General features: G+C 57.0%; 8 protein-coding genes across 8 annotated transcripts; 3 read left to right on the plus strand and 5 right to left on the minus strand.

The window, feature by feature from the left end:
• Positions 1-618: 618 nt before the first annotated feature.
• On the minus strand, positions 619-2,403 carry B0I36DRAFT_371555 (uncharacterized protein; the record flags this gene model as incomplete). The annotated part of the gene is made up of 4 exons (XM_046160023.1): positions 619-918; positions 987-2,006; positions 2,084-2,158; positions 2,224-2,403. 4 exons carry the CDS (start codon positions 2,401-2,403, stop codon positions 619-621), a joined length of 1,575 nt encoding a protein of 524 aa, XP_046019348.1.
• Positions 2,404-3,484: 1,081 nt separating this feature from the next.
• Positions 3,485-4,259, minus strand: B0I36DRAFT_223802 (Nnf1-domain-containing protein; the record flags this gene model as incomplete). The annotated part of the gene is made up of 3 exons (XM_046149044.1): positions 3,485-3,758; positions 3,837-3,967; positions 4,041-4,259. Coding segments are annotated over 3 exons (624 nt in total), but the record flags the coding sequence as incomplete, so codon positions are not given.
• Positions 4,260-5,170: 911 nt separating this feature from the next.
• B0I36DRAFT_358479 (uncharacterized protein) lies at positions 5,171-7,820 on the minus strand (the record flags this gene model as incomplete). Its single annotated transcript, XM_046157974.1, has 2 exons — positions 5,171-7,593; positions 7,670-7,820. 2 exons carry the CDS (start codon positions 7,818-7,820, stop codon positions 5,171-5,173), a joined length of 2,574 nt encoding a protein of 857 aa, XP_046019350.1.
• Positions 7,821-8,905: 1,085 nt separating this feature from the next.
• Positions 8,906-10,525, plus strand: B0I36DRAFT_312542 (uncharacterized protein). Its single transcript, XM_046152520.1, has 3 exons — positions 8,906-9,758; positions 9,826-10,056; positions 10,151-10,525. Exons 1-3 carry the CDS (start codon positions 9,039-9,041, stop codon positions 10,427-10,429), a joined length of 1,230 nt encoding a protein of 409 aa, XP_046019351.1. The 5' UTR covers positions 8,906-9,038; the 3' UTR covers positions 10,430-10,525.
• On the minus strand, positions 10,526-11,804 carry B0I36DRAFT_282139 (cwf21 domain-containing protein). Its single transcript, XM_046151502.1, has 2 exons — positions 11,400-11,804; positions 10,526-11,325 (listed from the first exon to the last, which is right to left on the minus strand). Exons 1-2 carry the CDS (start codon positions 11,636-11,638, stop codon positions 10,677-10,679), a joined length of 888 nt encoding a protein of 295 aa, XP_046019352.1. The 5' UTR covers positions 11,639-11,804; the 3' UTR covers positions 10,526-10,676.
• Positions 11,805-12,085: 281 nt separating this feature from the next.
• Positions 12,086-13,565, plus strand: B0I36DRAFT_358482 (D123-domain-containing protein; the record flags this gene model as incomplete). The annotated part of the gene is made up of 2 exons (XM_046157975.1): positions 12,086-12,198; positions 12,251-13,565. 2 exons carry the CDS (start codon positions 12,086-12,088, stop codon positions 13,563-13,565), a joined length of 1,428 nt encoding a protein of 475 aa, XP_046019353.1.
• A 4,675-nt stretch (positions 13,566-18,240) lies between these two features.
• Positions 18,241-20,185, plus strand: B0I36DRAFT_233969 (uncharacterized protein; the record flags this gene model as incomplete). Its single annotated transcript, XM_046149264.1, has 4 exons — positions 18,241-18,300; positions 18,529-19,074; positions 19,140-19,286; positions 19,343-20,185. The coding sequence occupies 4 exons, from the start codon at positions 18,241-18,243 to the stop codon at positions 20,183-20,185; spliced, it is 1,596 nt and encodes a 531-aa protein (XP_046019354.1).
• Positions 20,186-20,421: 236 nt separating this feature from the next.
• B0I36DRAFT_21543 (tafazzin) lies at positions 20,422-22,177 on the minus strand. Its single transcript, XM_046148958.1, has 4 exons — positions 21,783-22,177; positions 21,705-21,723; positions 21,534-21,638; positions 20,422-21,466 (listed from the first exon to the last, which is right to left on the minus strand). Exons 1-4 carry the CDS (start codon positions 22,012-22,014, stop codon positions 20,659-20,661), a joined length of 1,164 nt encoding a protein of 387 aa, XP_046019355.1. The 5' UTR covers positions 22,015-22,177; the 3' UTR covers positions 20,422-20,658.
• Positions 22,178-22,249: the final 72 nt, after the last annotated feature.

The raw sequence follows: 22,249 nt of genomic DNA on the forward strand, positions 1-22,249 counted from the left end.
ACTAACTTTTCAAACCCGTTTCCCTCCCTTCGCGCCTCGCCCTGTGCTTGTGGTGGTGGTGGTAATGTACAGTTCCGACTCGTACAAAAAGTTTGAGGGGGCCAAAAACAAAAAATTAGAAGGAATCGCAAAACAATCCCTGGGCCAAAATGTTTTTCACTCCGTTTTCCATGCATATGAGGTTTTGCGACTTTCTCCCATGCCCACCCACTTTCTTCTTGTTACACAATGTACAACATACCTTCTCCCATCTCGTACTCCAAGTCCGACATCAATGACCAACAAACAGCGTGGGTTGCTTGTAAAGCTAGGTGTAGTGATTTTCCTCCTCTGATTTCTCGATTGAGCCGTGAGTCACGGCTTTTCCCCTGAGGACGCAGATGCCAATGTTGGACATCGTCGAGCAACTCCCCGGGCCCTGGGCTCCTTGTGGAAGACCAGGATCACCCGAGAAGTGAGCTCGGTTTTGCTGGTGTGAGAAAGTGTCACAGAAGCAGGTAAAGACAAAGGAAAAGGTTGAAGATATGCTGCAAAGCATGAGGCATGTCTTTGCAGTTTTGTGGCCAAGGACTTCCTGCTGGAGGTCGCAAGCCAACAAATTCGAAGTGCTTCGACCGCTTAAGCAGTACCCCAAGCACCGCCGCGGGCGGCACCGGCACCAGCACCACCACGACCGCGGTTTTGGCCGCCAAAGTTGCCGCGGCCTCCAGAGCTGCCAGAGCGGCCACCCTCGAAGCTACCACGACCGCCACGGCTCGGTGCGCCTCCACGTCCGGCACTGTAGTTGCTGCCACCGTAGGCGCCGGCCTTGGGGCGACGAGGCTCGACCTGGATGCTCTCGCCATTGATGATGTGAGGGTTGGCGGCAACAGCAGCCTGGTAGCCGGCGACGGTAGCGAACTCGACGAAAGCGCAGTTCTATCACGTTCAGCAGTCAGTGATCAGCCTTGAATTTCAGGAAACGTAAGAATCGCATGGCGAATTACCTTCTGGCGGTTGATGTCAAAGTACACAACCTCGCCGTGCTGAGCGAGAGCCTGCTTGAGCTCGTCGTGCTTAACCTTGTCTGTGACATACTTGACGTAGCCCATCGTGCCCTCCTTCTCAGTCTGGGCGCCGGTGGCGGCCTGAGGCTTGTTCTGGCGCTTGGAGTCGCTACCAGCAGTCTGCCACTCAGAGGACTCCTTCGCCGGGGCGGCGCTGGAAGACTCATCTCCAGTGGTAGTGGCTGGCGCGGCAGAAGTGGGCGCCGAGGCAGCAGGCTGAGCGGTACTGGGAGCAGCGGAGCGAGCCTGAGTCGGAGGAGTGGCTGTCTTGGGCAGAGGTGTGACCGGCTTAGGAACGGCGGCGGCGGCGGCACGGCTGGCCCAAGTCATGGGCTTCGCAGGCTGAGCAGGCGCCGGGGCAGCAGGAGGCGCGGGCTGACGGTTCTGAACGGGCGTAGGGCTGGGGTCGGTAGGCTTCTCAGGCTCTCGGACCTCCTCAGCAACAAGCTCCTCGAGGGTGGCCTCGGGGTTGGGCAGCGAGCTCGCCTCGGCAGGAACGGCTTCTGCAGCACTGTCTGTCTTGGCCGAGTCGCCGTTGACAGGTTCGGGGGCCGCGGAAACTTCCTCGAGTTTCTTGTCGATCACGCCAGGATCGAGCGACGGTGCAGCTGCCTCCTCAGCGGAAGCCGGAGCGGCGCTTGACTGCTCAGCCTCGGCCTCGGCCACAGGAACGGCGGCGGGGGCGTCGGTGGCAGTCGCAGTCTCCTCCTCAGCGGCCTCAGCAGGCTCCTCATCACCCTCATCGTCAATGTAGCGAAGGAGATCGTTGAGGACGAAGTATCCCGAGGGCTGTTGAGCGAGGACGAACGTCTGCACGAACTTCTTGGGGGTGCCGGCCTTGTTGGATGTCTCGCCGATGACCTGGATGACAATGTTGTCGTAGGAGGCTTGGGAGTCGACATTGGAGACGCGGACCTTGCAGTCCTGAAGGTCGAGCTGCTTGAGGCGCTCTTGGATGGACTATACGAGTGGTGTCAGAGGATGGAACATGGAACAGGAAAGAATCTAGCACAAGGCTCGAGGATGGGTAGACTTACCTGTCTGCCGACAGAGACGTTGGCGACCTCGGCTTCGCGACCAACGACGAATTGCGATCGCTTGCCGTAGAAGAGCTAGACCAGAGGCATCAGTACCAATAAGGGGATAACAGTCCAAGGCAATGATGTCGGGGACTCACGTGAAGCTTCTCAGGTGTCTTGCTCAAGGTGGTGTAGTATTGCTCGACGAAGAACCAGGCAACCTCATCCTTGCCGAGGTTGCTGTCGCTGCTGGGCTCGGCGGCACCAGAAGTGGCAGAGACTGTGGAGGGGGCATTGGTGCTTGTGAACTGCGCACCGTTGTTGCCGTTGGTCGCCATGGTCGCGATGTGATGGAAGGAGCTGCAACGGGGGCAGTATACAGGTCAGCTCTTGCGCCGTAGTTGGGGGCACGATGACTTATGTGAAGCGAGAGGCGCTGGAGGAGCGTACCGGTTGGACTGGATGGAGAGAAGAGACGAGGGCGCCCGGCAAAGGGGGGATAAGGGGTGTTGTTGCTGAAGCGTGCAGCAGAGGGCGGGTCGAGGAGGAAAGATGTGGAGTGGGAATCGACGAGAGTGACGGACTCGGAGCCACAAGGGACGTCAAGGGCAGCGGGGTGCCGAAAATTGCGAGCGTGGGCAGAGGGAGCCTGGGCGCGTGGTGAAGGAGAAGATCAATGGGCTGAAGCAGGCGCAGAGAATGAAAAAGAGATGCAGAATTCGACAGAGGATATCGGTGGGTGGTGAGCAGAGAAGGGGTCGAGGCGCAATCGCGGTGCTGCTTCTGTGGGAGAGAGGGTGGAAAATCTCGAGGGGGAGGTTTGGTTGTCGTGATGGGCAACGTCGTCAGGCACACGCACTCTGGTCTGGTCTGGTCTGGGTCTGGCCGGGACGGAGCTCTGGGCTGGGGGTCGTGCGCCGGTCCTGTCTCAGTGCGAGGGCGGCTGTTTGTGTGTTTGTGTGTGCGGCTCGAGTGGGTGGGGGCTCCCCAAAGCTGGGGAACGCGATTGCGCCTACAACCTTCTGCCTACCCGGCTGGCCGGAGCCTCAGCTCAGCCCAGTGAGAGTCTCGCATGACGATCCCAGTGACGACCCGACAGTGTTTATGAGCCGTCAAATGGACGACCACCGACTCCCCTGCCCACTCCGCAGCACGAGACAATGAGTTAAGAGCTCTGTTGACCCTGAAGTAGTGATTCCGGCACGAGACGGTTCAAACTGGACCACGCAATTGCAGGATAGAATATATTCTCGCCGTGCGCCGGCTGCTCGCGGTTGCTACCGCACTGTAAATCGCCAAACGCCGTACGCTGTACGACCTCCTCCTCCTCCGTAGGTATCATTGCGCCAGTGTATATCCATGTCAACATGACCTGCCATTTATATAAAAGATGATCATCCTCATCCACCCCCGTTACTTTCCCGCAATCCCCACCTCCACCGTCCTGGTCTCCCGGGCCAGATCGTCTGCGACCTCGTCCATCATCTGGCTCGCACTGTCAATGTCCTCCATCGTCTTCTCCAGCAGCTGCACCAGCGACTCCATCTCGGCCCTCTGCCTCTGCACCTCGTCAAATAGCTTGGCATTGTGCGCCTGCACAGTTTGAAGCTTCGCGTTGAGTTGTGACTGCTGCTGCTTCAGATGCGGCGCCAGATGCGCGGCAAATACCTGCTCGGCGGGAAGCGTATGTGGCCTGCAATCATAAAGGTCAGTCATATTACGCCTTTCTTCAAGAGAAGTGTTCGTTTGAGGTCATGGTCGGAGCACTTACGGGACGGGCGCCTCATCTATGCCCTGCATGCCAGCCTCGTCTTTTCGCCTCGACGCCTCGCTGATCAGGCCTTCCAACTCGTTCAGTTTGGCCACGACCTGCCGCTGCTCAAAGATGGACTGGAACTCCCTCTACCCATGCGCATTCCATTTTTTAGCAAAAGGAGCAAACCGAGATGATAAGTGAGCACGGGGGAAAACTCACCCTGCAAAGCGTCCCCAACCTCTCAACCATTTGCTTCTGCACCGCCTTGAGCGTCGCGGGCGCCTGCGTCGCTATCGTCGGGTAGCATGCCGCAAAGTTGTCCCAGCTGACCTTCTTCAGCGTCGATTCGAGCGACTTGTCCAGCAGGTTCTGGAAACCGGCGGCGCGCGGGCCCGGCGTGACCTGAACATGGCGCGCTGGCAATGGCGGCGACGCCGGCTGCTGCTGCTGCGATTGTTGTTGTTGCTGCTGCTGTGTATGCTGTGACTGTTGTTGCTGTTGTTGTGGTTGTGACGACGGCTCTCGTGATGCTGATCGCCGTTGTGATAATGTGGTGTGCTGGGCGAGATTTGTTGTTGTGGTGGTGGTGGCCTGCTCCGCCGACGCCATGTGTACGTCTTCTGTTGTGGCCATGTTTACTGCACAAATCTGGACTTCTCTGGGCGATTGTGTTGTCGCTGCGCAGGTGAGGTCGAAACCCACTCTCACGATGCACGCGTGGTGATTTACCTCAGTGCGCCTTGCAACCGCGTGATCCTGATTCTGGTGTGGATTCGACTGTTTTATATGCTTATGCACGCATGAAAGTGTTTCAGGGAAGCACTCGTTTGGCAAGTTGGCAGGGTGCTTTGCGATCTGTATCAGCGCTGCTGCATTGAGTATCTTGAAGAAGACGACAAGGATCAATCAACATCGGAGGCGTGGTTAATGCGCGTCTGTTTGCTCAATTGACCCCGAGCTCTGGCAAGCTGATTGGCGCGTCCCTGCATTTAGCATGTGGGGCGACGTCCCAGTCCCAGTCCCTCCATCGTTCATGACTGGGTAATAATGTCAACAATACAAAAGCAGGCTAATGCGGATCATAAGAGACGTGCAGAGGGGCATCGCGCTGCAGTAAATGGAATTTCATTTTCATTCATTAAGTAGAGCGATATATACCTATACGAGGATATCGGAACATGATATATCCTCGTCAGTGTATGTACAATCTTTTCAGTCTTGATCGCATCTTGTCCAGAAATCAAAATCTACCTTTGCAAATGCTCGATCATGTTCGTCAAACCAAACCGAATCCAAACTCCGTCTATGCAGTCGTGACAAAGATTGTAGAACAATTGCCATGTTCATCGTTAGCTGTACTCGACTGCACCTGGCGGCCTCGATCCTTGTCGCTCAAGTCGTCTTCTCCTCCGGCGATCCGCGGCAGACGCAGGAACCGATCCTTCCGTTTGGTTGCCTCCTGTAGGTCCGCCCACCGATTCGCTCAACGCGCTCCATGTGCCGTGACTTCCCATGCTCTCGAGCGTGGATACTGTCTGCGCGGCGGCAGGTGGTTCTCCGGACGGCCCCGGCTGGCCAGAGTAGTAGGCAGAGTCCTTTTGTCTCTTCTTTCCGCGTGCGAACGCAGGTGTGGGTGGCGACAAAGGAGCGAGTAGCTCTGGAGCCGGGTCTCGGCCTCTCCGTGAGCTCGACGCACGCCTATAGCGCCCGCGACCGGAGGTCGGGGCTTCACTGTCGGACATGCTGCTAATCGATTCCGACCGTCCGCGCCGTCTCTCCCGACGTGCAGCAGCAGCTTCTTCATCTGTCAGACGCCGCAGCGTGACATTTCTGTCACGGTCATCGTGATACTTGACTTTGACACTGACAGGTTTGCTTGGTGCTCGACTGTGCGATCTTTGGCGGGAGCGATCATCGGGTATGAGCTGTGATGCCGAGGTCACAGTAGTAGCTGCAGCGATATCGCCTGGCTTGCGACGAGTGGAAGACCGTCGTTTGCCTGGACCACCGCCCGCTGACGTGTAGGCCTCGCTATCTGAGTCGTCGCGTAGTGGCGCGAATAAGCCCTGTGGATCTGCAGGCATGTCCGGCATCATGACTGGGGCGGCAGTGACGTCGGGCCGAGGCTTGGACTCGGACCGTCTTGAGTGAGACCTAGAGTGGCGCCGTGAGGAGGGGACGGGGACCGGGGCGGGAATGAGGACAGATGATCCGGCGGGTGGTATCGCCGGATGAGGTGCACCAGCGTGACCTAGAGGCGGCATTGGCGGCCCAGCTGGTGCCCGGTGTGGTGGCAGCGTCTCCACCATCGAAGATTCATCAGTCGTCTGGGTGAGTGTAGTTGCTGTTTGTGCAACTGCCGGTGGTGGGCGGCGACGGGTGGATCTTGTCGGCGTGGAAAATCCATCTCCAGTGTACCTTGAGCCGTGCCTGCCGTCTCGCCGTTCATCCTCGTATCTGAGACGTTCTTCTTCAGCGCGCTTGTCCCGGCGATCCTTGAACTTCTTTGCAAGCCATCCAAGCCCCACTGCTGCCAAAATCCCCTTACCAGCGCCGCCCCGCGGTTCATCGAGCTTTGTGCGGCGTGACGGGCTGACATAGGAGGAGTACTCGCTGGAGTAGAAACTGTCTTGACGTGCGTGAGGCGGTCTCACTGGGCGTGGCGTTGATGGGCGTTCAGCGGCACTGATTGCTGCAGCAGCCGCTACAGGCCCGCCAGGTCCCGGAAGCAAAGGAGTGATGGGGCGATTCAGCTGTGTACGATCCTCGGTAAATTCACTCTCAGTGTAGGTATCAGCAGGCCGTCGGGCGAAGCGGGATGGCGTGGCCGGGTTCGGCCGACTGGGCGTTTCGGTAGCAACAGCAGAATACTCCTCGTCAGCATACCGCCGCTTCTCTCGCCGGTCCATGTAGTTCTTGACCATAGCACCAGCCCCGAGAGCACCAGCTACCCCGAAGAGCTTGCCCATCATGCCACCACCTTTCTTCTTGTGGTCGGATCTGTCAGAGTATTTCTCATCATCGATGTAGCTCGCTGACCCTCTGCGAGAGGGGATGACTTCAGGGTGCCGGGTGGAGCGGCTTCGGGTGGTGCGCGAGACACTGCTGCCGCTGCTGTGACTACCACGACGTTTGCGGCTCTTCATGAGCGCGAATATGCCCGCACCAGCAGCCAGTGGGCCGAGCCAGCCATGGCCGCTCTTCTTGGGACCAGAGACCTCTGTGCCCTCGTGCTGTCGTGCATCGAGCAAGGCTGTATCGTGATGCTGCCCGTCGTGGCGCCAACTGAGAACGAAATAGAGCACCACAAGGAACGCCATCCACACTGCAAATAGGATGAATGTGTACTTGGGGGAGCCGTACAGCGTCAAGCCGAGGGGAACCTGAGCAATACCAAGAAGTGCAATGCAGCGGCCAGACCATCTGTGAATCATGAGCCGTAAGGAGCGCTTGTAGATGTTCTTTACAAGGCGCCCACCAATAGCTTGCAACAAGTACATGATGTAGAGAGTGAGGCCGATGGCATGGTGCGGATTGGTCCAGCTACGAGCTGGACCGACTGCAAACCACCCAAGGACGAAGACCACAGTGACGAGCAACAAGCCGACGATGTTGAAATAGGCATGATGCCGTCTGGCCACAGGCGATGCGCGGAATCTAGCCTGCATGACAGAGATCGGAATAATGAAGAGGAAGACAAGGGCGCCCAGCAACCCGTGGGCGAGGATGATGGTGTGGTACTGAGGAACGGTCGAGAATCTATTGCCCATGCCTAGTAACATGAACGTGTTAGTCGGGTTGGCGAGCACAGGGTAGCATTCTGGTGAACTCGAGAGTCCGAAACCTACCATTGTATCTCATCGTCTCAAAGTTGAGCCCAAGAAGATTCGGAAGGAGAAAGGAGTTCTTGGTGAAGTCCCATGTTCCGTCACCAACGCTCAAGGTACTGGAGTCGTAAGTGACGACGCCCGGGGCCGACAGCCCTGCGGCGGACGCCATGACGGCGACAAAAAGAGGCCTGTAGCGAACTGTTCGGGCGTGAAAATATCGAGGACGTTGCGAGCTTGCTAAGGAATGCGGCTCGGCAGACAATGGGCGAGTTGTCTCACGAGCACAGAGCGGTGATGGCGCTGGGCTGGGTTTGGCGGTGGAGCCCACCTGGCTGGAATGGTGACGACGTCGAGCTCAGGCAGTCGGCGTGTGGTTGTTGGCAACGGCAACGATTGCGACGACGAGGTCGTCTACACACGGCTGCAAGCAACCCAAAGGTGAAGATGACGTTGGAGCAGAGACGGCAGGACAGCCAGCCGACTGCAGGACCAGCGCAGTTTTCTCGAGGCCTGCGACTTTGACCACTTGCCCGTTGACAACGCACAACGAGGGCTGCAGGGTGCGGTGCAGGGGTGCGGGAGGCCGCAGCTCCCGTTGTCACAGTAACTCGCAGCACAAACACCCCCACCTTCCGCCCTCACCCGCCCAGCCCAGGGTCCAATTGTTTCGCCTCGTCAAGCTGGGCCAGCCCCACCTTGTCGTCAGCTACAAGAGCACACCGTCCTGTCTTCTTCAGCTCTGGCGGTCCAGGCGGGGAGGCAGAGTTTGAGAAGACCTGACGAGGCGCACCAGACAGACAAGACTTGCTTGCATACAACTCTTGAGAGGTTGTATTATTCCACAAATAGCATCACGTTGGAATCGTCTCCTTAGTTTCAGCACTGCAATTCGAACGGCGCACGGGTATCCTTGGGTCTGGTGCGGTGGACAGTGTTGCCGCAAAGACATTCGTGAGAAACACATTGAGAGGGTACCGTGATGCAATGGGCGGCTGGTCACGTAAAAGTCATTTGAAGCTATCGTCAAGAAACAGGTGCTGCAGTTGAGGCAGTCAAGTCAAGTTCCATGACAGCCCGGCTACAGGCGGGACACCAGACGCAGTTCTTGCATCACGACCAACGAAAGGCCCACTCTCATTCCCTTTGTGGGTGTCCGAACTTCGGCACGGCACTTGTCCAGCAGGCGCAAGCACGGAACCCTGCCCCTGACGTCTGAAACGGAGCCTGTCAAAAGCTGCACCTCTGCCTTGTTGTCCCGCTTCCTTTAACACCGCATCTAGCCACCGTCTGTTCTATTCACGCCTGCTTTGAGAGAGATCATGGCAGTGCTTTGCACCTGACCGCCCTCCTCAGAACCCGCAGGCCGCACACTCTCCATCGGCCAGCCATGTCAACCACGCGCCTCACGTTCCTCTATCCCGCCCTGTTCCGCGGGACTGGCACCCGCGCCCGGGACATCGCCCCTCAGGCCGTGCGGAGGACGCAGAGATGCCGCAAGTCCACCAGCTCGGGACCGCGCACCGCCTCACCCTTCTCGACATCGTCCGCAACTCCCAAGACTGCTTTTCCTAGGCATGGTTCTGCCGTAGAGCCTGTCGACACCACTTCCTCGAGTGGTGGGGAAGCCCGGCCGGTCCCGGAATCAACAAGGCAGGCCAAGCGCGAGCCAACTACTCCAGCGAATCCCAACGAGAAGCAGACACCTGCAAAGGAGGAGCAACAAACAGCATCAGCCAAGCAGCAGTCGACCAAGCCAGCCGCCGAGGCATCTCCAGACACAGAGTCGGTCACTCTGGCGGCTGCTGCTGCGGCAGGTGCAGCCGCTGGCAAGACCCCTCAGCAAGCAGCCGCTGATGCAAAGATGAAGCAGGGCGGTCCCATGGATGCAGTCCTCCACATGCCACCGCCTGAGTCCACGCCACACCCGCACATTGCGCCTTCGCCTTACGTGCATCACTTTGACACGTATACCCTCGTCAAGCAGCTGGAGACGGGCGGGTATAGCAAAGAGCAGGCGACTACTGCGATGAAGGCGATTCGGCGCTTGTTGGCACATCACTTGGAGGTCGCGCAGGAAGGACTCGTCAGTAAGAGCGATGTCGACAATGTACGTCATTGGAACGAGTTTTGCGCGTTCATGTGACCAGACTAACGCTTGCGTTTCCTCCATATAGGAGACATATCTCTTCAATGCGGCCTGCTCAGAATTGAGCACCGAAGTCACGAACAACCGTAGGACGGCTGACGAGACTATACGACAGCAACGCACACACCTGCAGCACGAGGTTGACATCCTAAGCCAGCGCATGACGCAGGACATTTTGACACTCAAGGACGATGTCAGGGCTGCATTCCACGACCGCAAGATGACCGTCAGAGAAGAGCAGCGATCTATGGAAAGCCTTGTATGTCACGTTACTCCCCATCTCTTCCGACTGCTCTCGATGATGGGCTGGGAACTACTAGACCTCGGATATCTGACAATGGAATTCTCAACAGATTCAAAGCATCAACATGAAGATCACTGTCCGCCTCACTGGAGACGCCAAGTCGGACATCGAAGGGCTTCGGTGGATTCTCAGTCGTCGCTCTGTCGTCGGCATTCTATTCATGGCCATCATGACCCTGGCGACCTTGCGGTACGGGTCTTATGTCAACCATGAGAAGCAGAGAGCCATCGATGAGCGCAAGCGGCGGGAAGAGGAGCTCAAGCGAAATGGTGGCAGGCAAGATCACGCCCCTCCTGTGGATGCGGCGCAGATTCTCGCTGCCAATTGAGCAACATCCGGCATGACTGATATTGCCCAGACTAGACGAGATACCCTTAGAAAATAGAGAGACAAAATATCCTCACAGAAAAGAGGGCAATTTTTTATGCAATAATTGTAGATTTCTGGGATCAAGATGCAGTGCACAAGACAATGACGCCCGCAACTCCATAACTGCCGCCGTAAACAAAAGCTGCACATGTTCGTTGCACGCCGCGCGGAAGACGCTGAGGATTGTTTCTGCTTGCAGCTCTCTTTTACCGCCTAGCTCCTCGTCCAGGGCTCCGCGAGCGCCGGTCATCGTATCGGTCGTCATTGGCCTCGCCGTCTTCGGAGCCTGGGTTATCCGAGTAGCGCCTCCTGCGATCTGCCCTTGGTGGAGGTGATCGCGACCTGGACGGAGACCTCGACCGCGACCGTGTCGGCGACCTCGATCTGGACAGCGATCTAGATAACGAACGCGAGGGCGACCGCGAGTAGTCCCTCGGCGCTGGTCGGCCAGAATCCCTGTCTGCTCCAGCAGTGTCCGCCGCGCTGGGCGGTGGCCGAGTGAGCCTCTCTTGCTCTTGCTCGTCTGGTCTGGGGTCTTGCGCCTTGCGCAGTCGCTCTTCCTGCCTCTTCCAGTGACCGCCCTCTTGGTAGTCCTTGCTGATCTTCAGCGCGTTGCGGAAGCGCGCGTCCTGCTTGATCTTGGCGTCTGCAAGCTCATGGACCTGGTGCATCTTCAGATTCCGCGACCTTGCGGCATCTGCTGAGTGGGCTCCCTGCTGTCCTTGCGGGCCACGTCGATTCCTGTTGTTTAAGCTGTTATTGTTGTTGTTGTGCTGAGGTTGGGGTCTGTTCATCTTCTCGAGGAGCTCCTTGCGCAGAGCGTCGCATTGCTTGTCGATCTCGTCTTCGTCAATCCTATGGCGGAACAGGTGATGTCAGTCGCTGACTCCGTATATACACATTCGAAAGCTGCCTGTCTCCATGCTTACCCTTCATCTTCCAGCTTGTCGCGCAGCTCAAAAACCTTGACCTCGACCTCGCGCTTGCGGTCGTGCTCGAGAATATCCTTGTCGGGTTGTCGCTGTCGGTGCCTGAAGCTGTCCAGGTCGCGTGGCGGCGGATATGGAGCTCCGCGGTCGCGAGGCTTCATGTGCGCCAGGCTGCGCTGGACGTAGCCTGAAGTGCCACTGCCTCGCGGCGTAGAGAGACCGACATTGTCGTATGACATTATGGGCAGCTGTATTTCCGTTCAAGGCTCAGAGATGTCGCATACGACCTTTGAGAGTATGTCGGGATGCAGCCCTTGGAAGCGCGTCTCGAAGCTGGAGATGTGAAGATGGATGTAAGGCGGTGACGTCTGGCAGCGGACCTGTATCTGGATCACGGATCCATTGATTGCATCCGTGGACAACGGCCCCAGGCAAAGTGAGACATCCATGGATGGATGGCATGTGCCGCTGTGGGGCCGGCTCCAGTCCCTGCCTGCATGGCGTAGCTCTACCTTGCCCCTCCATAAAACCGATGACTCTTTTCAAGACCTCGGGAGGGACGGTCGAAGTTTTGCGTGCGAGGTCGTGTAAAACCAGACCTCGAAATCTGACCCTATTCTCGAGCAGATATCTGAGCTGAGAACCCTCATCTCCGTACCAAAGCGCGAAAGAAAAAGCCCGGAATCATGCCTTCCTTCACTGAAGAGCCTGCCAAGGCCTCGACTTCTGCAGCACCTCAGTTTCCGCCAATAACACGGGATCACATACTCAACTGCTCATACGATTCATGGTTCCCAAAGTGAGTGGCTCACGTCGTGAGAAGTATGATTCCAATACTGATAAATGCCCAGATACCGTGCCTCCTGCATAAAATCTCGCATCATCCCACTCTCGCCAGAGTTTGTCGAGTACATACGGGAGGACGGCATCATTCTCGCCGACGACGACAGTGCAGAGCCTGAAGATGACGAGTGGGAGATGGCTCCCAACACCCTCAAGCCGAGGGTCGAAGAGCTTGGCAGCGATTCTGATGAGAGCGACTCAGACGACGATGAGCCTCCAAGGTTGCCCCCCAATCAACGGTTTCCCGGGCTTCACCAGCAGATCAAAGACAAAATCACAGAGCTCGGTGGCGAGGTGGCACCAAAACTCAACTGGACTGCTCCCAAAGACGCCGTGTGGATATCACCGCACCAAAACACCATCAAGTGCACCTGTCCCAACGATATCTACTTGCTGCTCAAGAGCTCAAACTTCATCACATACGATCTCGAGCACGCATTCGATGACTGCACCCCGACACCAAGCTCCCAGGCGCAAACCGCGCCGAGTGCCAACCCTGCCTTCAAGCCCGTCCTCGTGCTAAGATCATATTTCAACCCACACACTGCTATGGAGTTTCGGTGTTTCGTCAAGCACAGGAATCTCGTAGGCATCTCACAACGAGACTTGAACTACTACGAATTTCTGGAGCCTCTCAAGGAACACATAGTGGCCAGGATCAGCCAGCTGTTCAACAGCAAGCTACGCTACACATTCCCCGACGGCAACTTCGCCTTTGATGTCTACATTCCCGAAGGCGAGGACGAGCCACTCAGCCGCGCGCGGCTCATCGACATCAACCCCTGGGCGCCGCACACAGACAGCTTGCTGTTCGGGTGGTCGGAGCTGCTGGAGATGGAGGTACCCGGCCCGATCTTGGGCGTCGCGGGCGGTGGCAGCGACGACGTCGACGAGCAGTCTCTCGTCGCGGAGACTATCAGATTGAGCATCGCTCAGCCAGGCCAGACGCTTCCCACCACCCGGAGTTTAGAGACCCACGACGGTGCCGATGGGGACGTTTCCGACTCCACCGACGACGACGATGACGAGGAGGACTTTGTTCCGGAGCTGCGGCTGATCGAGAAGAGTGACCCGGCCGCATACAACTTCAGCTCGCCGCAGTACTCGGCGCACAAGCTTCCGAAGGATGTCGTGGACGCGAGCACCGCCGGCGAAGGCGGCATGCGTGACTTCATGCAGAAGTGGAAGGAAATGACAGAGTACAGGTCCAACGTGGCCAGCTGGGAAATGGACGGGAACGGCAGTGGCGCAAGCGGCCCTAGTAGTGGTGATGCTGCTGCTGCTGCTGCTGCGGGCAGTGAGACGGCAGGACAGCAGCAGTAGCCTCGTGCAACCTGAATATAAGGAACCGTCACATTACACATGGGTGAAATACACCATGGACAAGCCAGATCGTGCGCCATTCCGTCCGCAGGCGGTGATCGCAATGTCCGGGTTGCGGGAGATGATGTTTTCTGAGTGTGCCTGCGCCACTGGACGACGCAGCAGCATCATAGCCAACCCACTGAAGCAGCAGTATACGGTTTACAGTTGTGCGCGCAAGCATGCTTTGCAAGCAGTTGTGCATCTTTGCCATACTACTCTTTCACTGTCACAGTCCTTGTTGCCACCGTGTGGTCTTCCAGTCCCAAACGATAACTGCGTCACACAAGCCCCGGCTGGATGAAGATCCATCTGGATGGCCGCATGACATGGCACCTTCGGGCACGAGACAACCATCAGTAACAGAAAAGGAAAGAAGAAAGAAAAAGCTTTGCATGGATGACCTGTAATGCGTCCACGGGACGGCATTGATGTTGAAGATCACGTCACCGGTCCTTGAGCGAGCGGAATGTACCATGCACATAAAGCCTCCAGGCTTAGCATGAAAAAAAGAAAAAGAGGGGAAAAAGAGAGTACAAAAAAAAATCCGGCACTTCTCGTCTACGTGCGAGTGTAAGCAGGTTGACTGCCCCGACGATATGCCGAGACCTCCGGTTCCGAGCAGAAGGAGTCAGAGGCCAGCATGCCCAAAGCTATCGCTGAAGCTATGCTTTTGCTTCTTGTATTATGAGAAAGTACTATAGCCCAAGTACAATCCACGCGTTGCAGGGTTGTCGTTAAGTCCCGGAACTCCTATAGGTTGGCCGGCGAAGTCTCCGTGTTCCCAAGGTGTTCTCATATCATGACGGCGGTCCGACAGCAGTTCCTAGTTTCTCGTGACGGACACACCGGGAGGGGGGAGTGCGGGATCGCCGCCGTGGGGGGTTAGCCAGGCAGGAGGACCATGGTACAGAGACTGGGATCAATCTAGCGCGGATATAGCCCGGAAGATGAAATCCTCGAGTTTGGCTCCAGTCTGCCTTAAACCCGGTATGTACTGTCGACACCTCAGGGACTTGTACATATTGGGAAACCCCAACCTGTGTTCAAGATCGGTGTCCTTACCCTCGGTGAAGTTTGCTTTGCCAAGCTCGTTATGGCCCTCCAATCACGGATCGACCGCAAGGATATTTTACTTGGGGAAGCGGACTTTCCCGTGTGGTCGGCTTGAGACGTGTCACTTTCCAAGGGGTCGAGGTTGGTTGCGTCAGAGAGAGAAAGTTTGCTCAAATGAGAAGACATACACATGTCTGAGAAGCTCGCCCCGGAGCCCGTCGACTGGTATCTTGCAGATGACGCCTGGTAAGCCACAATTGTCAGGTTATCCACAGTGGACGGCGGTCGTGCATGGGATCCATAATTGGAGTTGCCGCGTGGTCGTACGATGCGAAGAACTCGGGAGGCGGCTCTTCAGCTTGGGGAAGCTCAGATCCATGGTCATGGGCCGGTTGAATGAGGCCGTGGGCGATGACCAATACTAGTCCTACGAATCATCTCAAATCACCTTGTTTCATTAAGGAATGACACTACTCCGTGTGAAATGCGTGATGGCTTACAGGGAGCTCGAAAGCTCGTGATCCCGTCGCGGAGGCGCAGACAGTCTTAGCTTCGGCCATGTGGACTTCTCGGCCGACAACACCAGCGATACGTCAAAAACCGAAGCTGAGAGCTACACGAGGCAGGGGCAGGGGGCTGTTGGTGCCCGTAATGTTATCTTGCGATACAGGGTCGTCGACTCGGGAGGACGTGTCTCTAGGCGGCCCCGCCCGTTTTTAACATCGGCATTAGAGATGCTGAGCTATGTGAGGCTTGGCATCTATCGGACACTATCATGGTCTGGCGCAAGCCTCGGCATGTGAGTGACACTGCCTCGAAGCTGGGCGATTCACCTTGTATCAATCTGTACAAGCGTTGCATAAGGATGTGGGGGTTTTTGACCCAAGACCCAATTTTGCTCAAAGCTGGGGCCCACACACGTGGCAAAGGCCGTCAAGTAGTTCAGATGATGGACGCAACCTTGCAAGACTCGAGGTTGAGCTCTTCACCAGGCCCACGAAGGGCTCGAACGTGGTCCCTTGGGCTTGGCACGGATTGGCCCCAAGGCGGATGGCAGAAAAAGTGTCGATCAGGTGGGAAGTCGGGTAGCATACGGATACTACGTAGATCTGCTGGGTATCTGGAAGTAAAGTGCTCGTCTCGGACCATCTCTGCCGCGGGTTATCCTGGAATGCCCAGGGGTAAGCAGAGAGCGTCTGACGTTTGTAGTCCTGTACTGTAGGAGTGGGCATGGAGCCCCCCTCCCCAAAGGTGCGAATCAGCACCGAATTCAGCATCAGACGAGGCACCTCTTGGTGCTGCCAAGCCCGTTGCCAGGACTCCTCGTCCCAAAGGAATTGTTGCTTCTCTCGTGCCTTCTGAAACAGAAGTGACACTCCAGCACTTGTACCTCATTAATCACTTGTAGAGCGCAAGGCTAATGCAGGACCAGTGAGATTCTAGCCGCTCCCAGGCTGGAGATGGCCACGCGCCGGCAAAGGGGTCCTGGATCGTCACCTCTTAGCGTTGTGTGGTTGATGTGGCTTTGCCGTTTCAGTCTGAGCCGCCGACGAGCCTCGACGTTGGCGGGACGCGGCCACAGTCCCTGACATGGCACGGCACGGCTGGCACAATCGCCACCATGTTTGATTGTGAAACTATGCGAGACTGACAGTAGTCGAAAGACGGGACGAGTGTCGGGGCGAGGAAGCATGTGTCGAAGCACACGCACACACACACAGCCACGCGCACACACACCTCTCCGACGGGCGGCTTGGCCGGCAGCTCTGGTAGGTGGCGTGGGGTGGGTGGGGAAAGGCAGCCACGGTGCCGGGAGTGAATCGTCGAGTCGAGTCGAGTTGAGTCGAGTCGAGGCAACAACCCCTGGCAGGGCATGATGACTGGGATCACCATGGCCAGCGGGCTCCGTCGAGGCAGCACCCGGAGATTGTCCCGTGCATGGGCCAGCCTGTGCCGTGGCAGGGAGGGCCATGTCAGTCACCAGCTACTGCTGTCAGTGCAGCTGCTGCTGGAGCACGGCGGGGAAGCACCGCTGGCTTGGGAGCTTATCCGGGCCCCGCATCGCCATGGCAGAAGCACTCGGCGAGCACATGGACCCGACCGTGACAGGGACAGGCAACCCTGGCCTGGCTGCTGCAGCGCACAAGTCAGGCGTTCGCTGCCCTCGTGCACCTACTTGGTACTGTGCGTACGTGCTGCCAGGGACGACGCCGCCCGCCAGGCTGGGCGAGGGCATCCAGCCGGGGGGGGGGGGGGGGGGCGAGTCCAGCTGCCGTGCGGGCTGCGGGCCCGGGAAATTCTCCTCCTGAACAATAATTACATTGAGTGGACTTGACTATGCGAGGGCTGGATGGGTGGGTGAGTGGGTGGGTGGAAAGAGGAGGAGCCTGGCCTGTCGTGTTCAGATTTGCCTTGCAGACAACCACTGTGAAATAACGATGGGCACGGCGCGCGAAGTGCCAGGGAAGCCCTGGAGGTGCGGGCGCTCGCGCGGGTGTCGACATCCTGGAAACACATCTCGAGGCGCCGTGCCGTCATCTTCTGCGCGTGCAGTGCAGTGCAGTGCTACGCTCCGCCTGCCTGCAGCTCCTGCAGCACCCTCCTGTCCTGCCCTTCCGCGGGTGCTCGTGCTCGATCCTCTCCCAGGGGACGGGCCCCTTGTCATCGCTCTGCAATCCCCATGCTCGAAGCCTCCGGGCCTGCCATCTCGCCCTCACTAGCAACCTCCATTCATTAGCTGCTGGTACTGCCTCTGGTCGAGCCCGCCCACGTGGAAAAGCTGAGCTAGCAGCAGCGCACAAGACCTGTCCCGGGCAACCTATGCTACCTCGAGCGCCTTGCGACTCGCCCTGCTCAGCCGCCATCTTTGACACCACCCAAGAACCCGGCAACGTTTGAATGGCGCCGCTGGCGTGGCGCGCTTAAAAGCACTTTGTGGCCCTACCTGCCTGCGAGCACCCCGTCGGATCTGTCGAGGACTCTTCCCCACGCACACACATAGTAGTACCTCGGTCTTGCACTGCGTCACCCAGCGTGCGTCACGATCTGGCAGGCCCCAAACACTCCTCTTCATCCTACTCGGTATCTCCCGGGTCTCTGCGCCCTCACCCACCACTCCCTACGCTGTATCGCCAGTCCTGCCGCACATCTCGCACGCCTTGCCCTTGCAGCTGCCTACAATCTCCCGTCTGGCCGCCAAGGATCTCCGCCCGACGGCATCCCACCTCTCCCTCCGCCAACCCACGACTGCCACCAGGCGCCCACCTCTGAGCAGCTCCCTAGCCTCCTCCGTGGGCTTCGTGGTCCCTCTCGGCTCGAGCCAACATTGCAAGCAACAGTCGTCTTCGCCTGGCATACAGCAGATCAACGCCCATCTCCGACCTCTTGCAACGGTCCGCACATCCAAAATCCCAAAGCTTCGGGCTAAGGCCCACTTCAATATGCCTTTTTCGTAGGCAAACCTTTGTCAAATTGCCTTCCACTTCTCAACCCTCCAGCACAAACCCTTGCAATCGTCCAAGCTCAATCAAGCGGCTTCCAAATATACCCCTAGAGCCTAAACGTTGGCTCTGCAGTCATCATGGTTTACTGCGGGAAGGCATCTCAAGGATGCCAGAATTGTCGCACGAGGCGAATCAAGGTACGTCAAAGCGATACTCAAAGCCGTCCATGTATACTTGGATGAGTCGCCTGGCCAGCCCACGTATTCCACCAGAACCCTGAATACAGCCATCGGCGGCCTATGTTCTCTGGGTGGGAACTAGATTCCAAGCGTTCTACTGACACGATACTGCAGTGCGACAAGAAGAGACCCGAATGTTCACAATGTATTCGGGCACAGAAGAAATGCCCTGGATACCGAGATCAGCTTTCCTTGATGTTTCGCGATGAGAGCAGCAAAGTCATACAGAAAGCCCACGCCCAGTGGGGCGGGCCACATTCTGCGACATCACCGACATCGTCTTCCAGCTCCAGCTCGTCTGATTCATCCTCACCTCCGCCAATTCTCGAAAATGAGTCCCCAATAAGAGGAACTACTTCAACAAGCAGCCTGGTCGCGCGACACGACGTGCGACCAATGAGCATTGACCTTTCAGTAGGCCCAAACCTCGACGAAAGGGGTTTACAATTCTACATCACGAGATATCTGATGAATCATCCCGATGCTCCTATCGGTCCCGATGGCACAGTCATCTACGTACCGCAACATGATGCTTTGCAAAATGTCCAGATAGCTGTTGGGCTCGCTGGGCTTGGCAATATGAGATCAGACAGTCAGCTTACAATGCTCTCCCGGCAAAGGTATATCATGTCTCTAAGAGAAACCGGTGCCCTTATTGCAAGCACGCCTCGGACCGAGGTCCAAACTATAGGATCTGCCATCCGGTCTATAGTTACGATGGCGTTATACGAGGTAAGGAGCCGCGTGCGACCAGCCTCGACACATTCAGATCACCGGGAAAGGCTGGCATTCATCAGGTTGTACATGGAAGTTCAACCAGGATATCAGCAGGCACAGCAAATGTCCACATAAACGGGGCAGTAGCGTTATTGAAATCTGTACTTCCCATGAGTCACTTGCCCGACGGGGGCTCACGGGTAGTGCTTCAGGTTTTATTCTCTCTAGTAAAGTTCACCCAATCAATTGTTTCCTGTCGAATGCGCCATTAACGAATGTACAGTTCATCCCGTCGCAGATGACCGAAACACCACTTGCGCCAGCATTCTTTGAGTGTCTCAAAGTATGCCAAGATAATCTTGAAGGCTCACCGGAGAGAGTCTGTGTGGACCTCGCCATGACGACGGCTCGACTTGTGCAGTTTTCTAGCATTCTCGTCAAGCAGAGACTTTCAGACGGAAGCCCAGCGGTCGAGGCCAACCTCAAACAGCTGCTCACGCTACGCGCAGCATGCGATCGCTTGGAAAAGCGACTCTGGGAGACATATCCCTATGGCGAAAAACACGACCCTTCGCTGCCAGCTATTGCCGTCTGGCACGGCAAATATCACCTTTACACCGAGATCTGGAGCGCCCGGATATGGAACCACTTCAGATGGGCGAGGATATTGATCCTCGAGAGTCTTCTTCGACTCTCAGCCAATTATCCGGTGACAGGTTCCCTTTACGTGCCAGACGAGACGCGTGCGGAAATTCTCGGCACTGTCAAAAAAATGGCAACCGACACCTTGATCAGCACTCCATCACACTGGCACCATCCCATACTCGACAAGCAAACAGCGAAGATGATAGAGGCATCGAGCAAGGGTGGGACTGGTGCCGTCGGGCTTCCGACCTTGCTCTGGCATCTCAAGGTGGCGGCATGCGCCCCTGGTCTAGGGGACGAAGCCTATGATTGGGTCTACAGTGTGATGCAGGTTGTGTGGAAAGACATGGGAATGCACCATGCACGCCTCATCTCTGGTTTCATGGACGAGCACAAGATCGGAGTCGAAAAAGCAGCGCTGAACCGGATACTCAAACTCGAAGACGAGGAGGAGGCGGACGACGACGACGACGGCTATTGAAAGGAGGCCGAGGTTATGTGTTCTGTGGCCGCCGTGTATGTTTACGATTGGCTAGCACAAATGGGGTCAGGCGCATTGGGCTGGTCCGGAGCGACCGATGACGGCGTTATGTCATTTCGACTTCTCTTGGAAGCCCCAGTCTACGAATTGGGCAGACCAGACCAGGTCACCTGGTTTTGGCTGGAGCGGACAGCAGCTCTGATGGATATCTCTGGTCCTTTATATCGATGTATATACCCGCCTAGATTGGCCATGGGCTTTCGGAAGAACGACTCCGAGTATGCTGGACCCTCGCACGCGATCTGCGGTATAAGTCGAGGTTCCACTTGGAGCGAAACGTTGGGAAACGTGCCAAAAAATTCCGAATGGCATTACGATAACCTTGAGAAGACACATTTGACTTTTGGCATGTCTAGTTTCATCCGGGGGAGATGTATAAAGATGCCTTTACGTCGCGATGTCTCAATGATACGCTATCTCCTCTTTCCTTCCAAGCTATCGTCTATGTCACTCTTGAGATTGTCCTTGGTTGGGTCGCGAGCCCAGGTCTCGGCAAGCTCCAATCCGGGCCTCTCGTCCGGGAACCCCATCAGTCCGCGCACCTTTGCGACCTCCTCGCGCACACGGCGAGCAACTTCCACTCGTAGCGCCACTGCCTCGGCGCCGTACTTCAGCTCATCTGTGAGCTCGCCCATGACCAGTGTCCTGTTGCCTTTCTCCGTGGCGTGTAATTGTCTGCGTACCAGGTCCTGCCACCTGGCCCTGAGGTCGCCAAAGCGGTTCTCCATGTCTATGAGATCGCCGAATGCCATCCGAAATGTCACGCCCGCTCTAGGCAGAAACCGGGGAAATGTGCGATCCTCGGGCATAACGCGCTGTGTGCCGTCAATGAAGATGGGCAGCATGTCGGGCATGGGCTCGCTTTCGAGAATCAGGCGCGAGACACCCCATTTGAAGTATCGCATCGTCATCTGCGGTTGTTGGTGAATCATGGCCTCCGGGAAGATATGGACCCAGCTGTGCCGGTTACACGCATAGCGTGAGGGCGCGTCGAAGCGGTCGTGGCCCGTGGAAGTAAAGGTCAGCCCGCCGTCTGTGAATGGGTCTGGGATGTGGGCTGCTTCTGCTGGCGAAGCCAATGGTGGTTGAGTCTTAAATGGTTGTGAGGATAGGAGGCGGATAGCCTGTGCCATTGTTGGCTGGAACAGGCCGCCAGTTGGAGAGTGATATACCCTGTGCGTGGGCAGCACTTGGCCGGCCGCGAAGAACCACTCCAGAGGCCTGTAGCACGTGTGAGCGGCAATGAGCACATGACTTTTCGAGCAACACGTTGTGGAAGTGGACACACTTGTTCTTGAAGCAGATGTCATGAGCTCCAAGCCCCCATCGATGGTTTGCCGGATTCATGGCATACTTGAGAGGCAAAACTCCCCACATGATGGGGTCATCCAGGCTGCGCAGCAATAGAAACAATGAGTCTCAGAGGCGATGGTTCCGTGGTGCTCTTGGTGCTGCTTACATGCTGACATGATTTGAGACTTTGGGATTCTGATCAGTGCTGTGCTTGGACCGAAACTCGGCTGAGCAGGGGACATACCAGTGATCAGACCTCGTTGGCGACTGTTGGCGTCTTGACGCTGGTCTAGTATGTCGAGGAACCTGTCAAGGCCCGTTACCTCGACCGTGTTGAGCCCATAGAGGAATGTCCTGCACAGCGAGGTGATGAAAGTGATTGTGGCAGCCGAGGCGAGGCGAGCTGGAAGGCTGGGCCTGTCTTCGTGGCCCGGCGCCGGAGTCGGCAGCTGCATTTCTTTACTCTGTTGCCCCATTTTCAGGTTGACGAGCAAGTGTCATGACATGACGCGAGGCCCTGATGGAGGAGAAGTGTACCGGGCAGGAATATGGCACAGCAAAGTGTACCTAAGCCGCCGTCATGGTAAAGGTGCAAGTGAGTAGAGCTACCAGATGCCAGTCCACAAAGGCAGAAACCGGGAAGCGCTGGACGTTCCATTGGCGAAATGCGGTCATCCCGCTGAAGGCGGCTCCGCTGCACCTTCCCAGCCA

The sequence above is a fragment of the Microdochium trichocladiopsis genome (assembly GCF_020744255.1).
Source record: "Microdochium trichocladiopsis strain MPI-CAGE-CH-0230 chromosome Unknown B0I36scaffold_1, whole genome shotgun sequence".
NCBI classification, from domain to species: Eukaryota; Fungi; Ascomycota; class Sordariomycetes; order Xylariales; family Microdochiaceae; genus Microdochium; species Microdochium trichocladiopsis.